Genomic DNA, 6,000 nt, shown 5'->3' with positions numbered 1-6,000 from the left:
TCTTTCTTTCTTTTCTCTTCTTCTTCCTTATTCCTCCTTCCTCCTCCTCCTCCTTCTTTCTTCTTCTTCTTTTTTTTTTTTGAGATGGCGTTTTCCTTGTGTTGCCCAGATTGGAGTGCAATTGTGCAATTTGAGCTCACTGCCACCTCTGCCTCCTGGTTTCAAGGGATTCTGCTGCCTCAGCCTCCCGAGTAGCTGGGATTACAGGCATGCACCACCACATCCAGCTAATTTTGTATTTTTGGTAGAGACAGAGTTTCTCCATGTTGGTCAGGCTGGTCTTGAACTCCCAACCTCAGGTGATCCACCCACCTCGGCCTCCCAAAGTGCTGGGATTACAGGTGTGAGCTACTGCGCTTGCCCCCCTACCAAGCATTTTTCTACAAATCTACCCTAAGAAAATAATTAAAGATGGGTAAGACTTAGATATAAAGATGTCCTCTGTAGCATATTAAATAAATAAAATGGTCTACTAAATGTCTCAAATTGCAATGAAAACAATGGTGCTTATGTCACAGATATAGTTTTAGGTAGCCAATAGTGGTGACATTTTAAAGGAATTTTTAATAGGTCAGACATTCCTCAAGATACAATGTTAAGAGAGACTGGCCAGGCATGGTGGCTCAGGCCTGTAATCCCAGCACTTGGGGGGGCCGAGGCAGGTGGATCGAGTCAGGATTTCAAGGCCAGCCTGGCCAACATGGCAAAAACTCGTTTCTACTAAAAATACAAAAATTAGCTGAGTGTGGTGGCAGGCACCTATAATCCCAGCTACTCGGGAGGCTGAGGCAGAGAATTTCTTGAACCTGGGAGGCGGAGTTTGCAGTGAGTGGAGATCATGCCACTGCACTCCAGCTTGGGTGACAGAGCAAGACTCCAACTCAGAAAAGAAAAAGAGACAGAGAGAAAAAGAACAGAGGCTGTGAAGGGTAGAGAGGGGCTGGGGGTGGGGGAGAGGTGGGGTTAGTTAACAGGTACAAAAATGGAATGAATAAGACCTACTACTTGATAGCATAATAGGGTGACTATAGTCAATAATAACTTAATTCTACATTTAAAAATAAAGAGTGTAATTGGGTTGCTTGTAACTCAAAGTATAAGTGCTTGAGGGGATGGATACCCCATTCTCCACGATGTGGCTATTTCACAATGCATGCCTCTATCAAGACATCTCATGTACCCCATAAATATATACACCCACTACGTACCCATAACAATTTAAAAAGTAAAAGCGTTATAATAAAAAGAGAAAGAAAACATCCCCAGCAGGGAAAGGGGATGGAGAACAGCCTGCGACCTGAGTTCAAATCCCAGCACAACCACTCACAGCTGAGACTTTAATCCCCCGATGCTGTGCTTTCTTCATGAGATAGTGGTTCTTAGCTCATAGCATGAATGTGAGGGTCCAATCAGATAATACGCAAATAAAAACTGCTTAGCCCATTTCTTTTCTATTAGTAATAGATACTTAAGTAATCTTAGACTGTTCACAAAATCAAACAAGGAGATCAAGTTTGGGCACTACTGAGTCCTAGGCAGAATGGAGACAGGAATGACACTTGGATTTGCCTATGTCCAGAAACTGCCAAGACGCCAGATTCCCTGAGTTCAGTATTTCCCTGTGGTAGCCAAGCTGTCAGCCTCCCCTTCTTTCTTTCCTTCTTTCCCCTTTCCTTCCTCCTTCTTCTCTTCTCTTCCTTTCTCTCTTCCTTCCCTTAAAATCTGAGCATTAACTGAGCTCCTATTCTGTGCTAGGCTTTGTGCCGGTCACCAGTACTACAGAAACCAACAGGGCACAGTCACTGCTTTCAAAGACCCTCCTCACTAGGCCACAGGAGAGACAGACCCGGGGCAGATGATCACAGCCTGGCATGACACAGGCTGCGCCTGGGACCCCTGCCAGATCCCACGGGAACAAATACATGTTTAACTCTCAAGTGAGGAATATGACCAGATTCATCCATCCACTCATTCATCAGGGAGCTGGCAAAGGATGAGAGGGGAGAAGGTGATATGGGGAACAATTTATCTGGATGCAAGCATCCAGATATCAGCCCCCAAGCCTGCAGAGGGTGCCAGGGGGTGTGGGAAAAGAGATGGGAGTCTATGGGCAAAATCTGGAGGATAGATGCAACCTGAATGGGTTGCTGGAAAATAAAAGTTCCATACAGAACTTGTGAGGCATTTGATATAAAGCCCAGCACTGGGTCATAAATCTGTTTGACGAAATGCATCTAAAAATGCTGTGTTAGAAGCCGTATCACGTCAATGCTGTGACGTTGGCATTTGGTGAATACAGTGGGTAGGAGGGATTTCCGGGCTGAGATCCTGGCTTGTTGGGAGGCAGGGCTGTACCTTAACCTTCTAGGCTTAACCTTCCAGGGCCTAAGGGGCTGCAGGTGCAGCAGAGACACCTAGACTTGATATAGAATGGGGGTCTGGCTTTCCTTGGAGTAATGTGTCTGCTGGTTGTGGGGTGTCCCATGCCTGCTCCATCACTTCCAGGAGTGTGACCTTGGGCAAGTTATGTGACTTGGCTGAGATCACATATAACATGAGGAATGGGAATGACCACAGCCACTCCACAGGGAGCTGGAAGATCTGATTGAGCACCTAGAGGTCAAGTGGAGGAAGGGCATTCCGGGATGGAGAAGCAACCTGTACAGAGTGCAGGGTGTGAGCATGTTTGTGTTCTTGGAGCCACAAATAATTCCTAGGACTGGAGGGTGACCGTGCAGTAGACGCAGTGGGCAGGCAGGGCTCCTGCAGCAGATGAGGATCGGTGGCTCATAATGTCCATTCAGCTTGCTTCTGTGTGTGTGTGTGTGCGCGCGCACGCGTGCGTGTGTGCGGACGCACGTGCACACATGCACATGTGTGTATATTGGGGGATGATCCCAGAAACTGGTTTGCCTGTGCTTGTCATCAGGCACAGCCCTGTTGATATTTAATCCAGGCTTTTGGAGGTTCTCTTCTGATTCACCAGAGCATTTTAACAATTTAGGTTGTCATTGACGAAGAGTGGAAATGTCAACATAATTCAAAGAAATATTAGAAACAGAAACACATACACAGACATCCCTGCGCTCACTACCCAGCCACATGTTCTTTATGTTTGCATTACCCTTCTAGCCCTGGTCCAGAGTGCCAGTGGTGGCATGTGACTCCAAGCTGCAGTGGACATGCCAGTTCACAGGATGTCATTTCATGGTTCTCTGCAGTCTTCCCTCTGGTCATTGTAAACACCTGCATCAGATTGGTATTTTACAAAGGGTAAATGTACGTTTACTCAAGTACGTTTGCTCAAGACGTACTCCCTTGCCACCATCTTAATATTTTTTTGTTTATTAGAATCTTTTAAAAAGCAGTCACTCATTATTTGAAGCAGAATAACCCTTATGAGGATTGTTTGTCCAACTGCCTTTGCGATAACTTCCCTACCATGGCAAACATTGAGGTTCAGGAATCCCTTGCAGAATTCTCCATTAGTTCTTTCCTTCATAGGTATTCACTGACCATGTGTAAATGCCCTAATCTTCTATGCCCAGGGAAGTTGGCCTGGCCTCAGTGTCCAGGGATCAGGCAGTCTACAGGGGCGACAATGAGGCAAATGGAGGATTAGAGTCACATCCCCCTGCTGGGGAGCTCAGGGTTCACTTGCAGGTAGCTGAGCAGTGACCCCTTAACCCTTAGGGAAGTGAGAGATCTGGAAAAAATTTTCCAGAAGGGGAGCATCTGTGCTGAGCACTGCCGGAGACTCCCAGAGTGGGTGAGGGGATTTTAGGCAGAGAGAGCCCTTCTACCTGGAACCTGTGGGACATGACTAGAAAGTTCATGGCTACCAAGTACAGCATGGTTGGGGAGTGAGGTGAGGTGAGAGGCCAGGCTGGACAGGGGTAGGCGGGTCATGGGAGGCCCCTGTAGCATATTTAGATGAAGATGGTGTTCCTGAATGATTTTAGGTGATGTATTAGTCTGTTTTCATACTGCTAGAAAGAACTGCCCAAGACTGGGTAATTTATGAAGGAAAGAGGTTTCATTGACTGATAGTTCCGCATGGCTGGGGAGGCCTCAGGAAACTTACAGTTATGGTGGAAGGGGAAGCACGCATTTCTTACTTGGTGGCAGGAGAGCGAATGCATGAGAGAGCAGGAAAAACTACCATTTATAAAACTATCAGACCTCCTGAGAACTCAGTCACTGGCAGAAGAACAGCATGGGGGACACCACCCCCATGATCCAGTCACCTCCCACTGGGTCCCTCCCTGGACACGTGGGGATTTCAGGGAGGGAGATTCAAGTGGCGATACAGAACCAAGCCATACAAGGCGGGATGTGGTGTGGAGTCCTCAGGCATAAGGTCCTCTCCTGCTCCCTTCTGCAAGCCCAAATGCTAATTGGATGGCTGGGGGGATCCAGGCATAAATCAGTGAAGGGGAGGTCACATTGGCTCTGCTCTGGAAGGTCACACATAGGCTGCCTGGAGTTGAATCTGGGAGGGAAGATGGGTTGGGAGGCTGGGTGTGGGGGAGTCTCCCCGAGCGGGGCCCAGAGGTTGCCTCTCATAGACTTTCAGCTTGAGAGCCTTCTCTAAGGGTGTCTTTCTCCACACAGGCCATGCTGCAGTAGACCGTAACAGCGTCTCTTCCTGGCCAAGAAAAGCCTGTCCCCAAGAACGGGAGAGCCATGGCCGGCCTCCGAGGGAACGCTGTGGCTGGGCTCCTCTGGGTGCTGCTGCTGTGGAGCGGGGGCAGCGGCTGCCAGGCCCAGCGGGCAGGTGGGGCCACCGTGGGCTGTGCTGTGCTGTGCTGGGGACAGAGCAGTCAGCATGTGTCTGTGAGCGTGGGGTGGGGTGTGTACATGCATGTGAGCTCGCGACTGACTGTGAGAGAGAGTCAGGACTCCAAGTGTGAGTCAGCTGCCCTCCAATCTAGGGACCAAAAAATCACCAGCTGCCCAGCAAGGGCCTGCGTATGTATGAGTGTGTGTGTGTGAGGAAGTGTGAGTGTGAGGGAGTGTGTGTGAGTGTGTGGGAGTTGAGGGAGTGTGTGTTTGAGGGAGTGAGGGAGTATGTGAGTGTGAGGGAGTGTGTGAGTGTGTGTGTGAGGCAGGGTATGTGGGAGTGTGAGGGAGTGTGTGAATTTAAGGGAGTGCGAGGGAGTATGTGGGAGTGTGAGTGTGAGGGAGTGTGTGTGTGAGTTTGAGGGAGTGTGTGGGGAGTGTGAGGGAGTGTGTGAGTGCGTGTGAGGCAGGGTATGTTGGAGTGTGTGTAAATTTAAAGGGAGTGTGGGGGAGTATGTGAAAGTGTGAGCGTGAGGGAGTGTATGGAGAGTGTGAGGGAGTGTGTGAGTGTGAGAGTGAGGGAGTGTGTGTGTGTAAGGCAGGGTATGTGGGAGTGTGAAGGAGTGTGAATTTAAGGGAGTGTGAGGGAGTGTAAAAGTGTGAGGGAGTGTGTGTGAGTATGAGTGTGAGGGAGTGTGTGAGAGTGTGAGGCAGGGTATGTGGGAGTGTGAAGGAGTGTGTGTGAATTTAAGGGAGTGTGAGGGAGTATGTGGGAGTGTGAGTGTGGGTTTGAGGGAGTGTGTGTGTGAGTGTGAGGGAGTATGTGAGTGTGTTAGTGAGTGTATAGGGGAGTGTGAGGGAGTGCACAAAGTAATGTGGGGAGTGTGAATACGTGTGGCAATGGCAGCATGCATGTGAGTGTGAATGTGAGGAATGGGTGTGTGTGCATGTGAGGGAAGGAGAGAGCGTGACAGAGAGAGGAAGTGAGTTGCTTTAACAGGTCTTGGTCAGTCACATGCTGGGTTGTGAGCCTGACTCTACCAAGTGTGCGGAGAACTGGAGCTTGGGGAGGAGGCAGGGGTGAGGACCTGGCTGTGTTGTCCCATGAAGGCTTTGGGACACATTCTGGGGGAAATGGACACACTGGAATCCACTTAGCAAAGGCATCCAGGACAGAGAGAAAAGCATGTTTCTGTAGTAGACCCAGTAATTGAGAAA

The 6,000-nt window shown here is 49.2% G+C and overlaps 1 protein-coding gene across 1 annotated transcript in view; it reads left to right on the top strand.

Moving 5' to 3' along the window:
* Positions 1-6,000, top strand: part of COL22A1 (collagen type XXII alpha 1 chain) — a 320,119-nt gene that overhangs the window by 25,967 nt on the left and 288,152 nt on the right. The window contains exon 2 of the mRNA XM_017501684.2: positions 4,615-4,777. Coding sequence (XP_017357173.1) covers positions 4,687-4,777 — 91 coding nt within the window. The 5' untranslated portion in view covers positions 4,615-4,686. The remainder of the gene's footprint in view (positions 1-4,614; positions 4,778-6,000) is intronic.

The sequence above is a fragment of the Cebus imitator genome, unplaced genomic scaffold (genome assembly GCF_001604975.1).
Source record: "Cebus imitator isolate Cc_AM_T3 unplaced genomic scaffold, Cebus_imitator-1.0 Scaffold284, whole genome shotgun sequence".
NCBI lineage: Eukaryota > Metazoa > Chordata > Mammalia > Primates > Cebidae > Cebus > Cebus imitator.
Note: the sequence above shows the minus strand (reverse complement) of the source record. Positions and strands in the feature narration are given on the sequence as shown.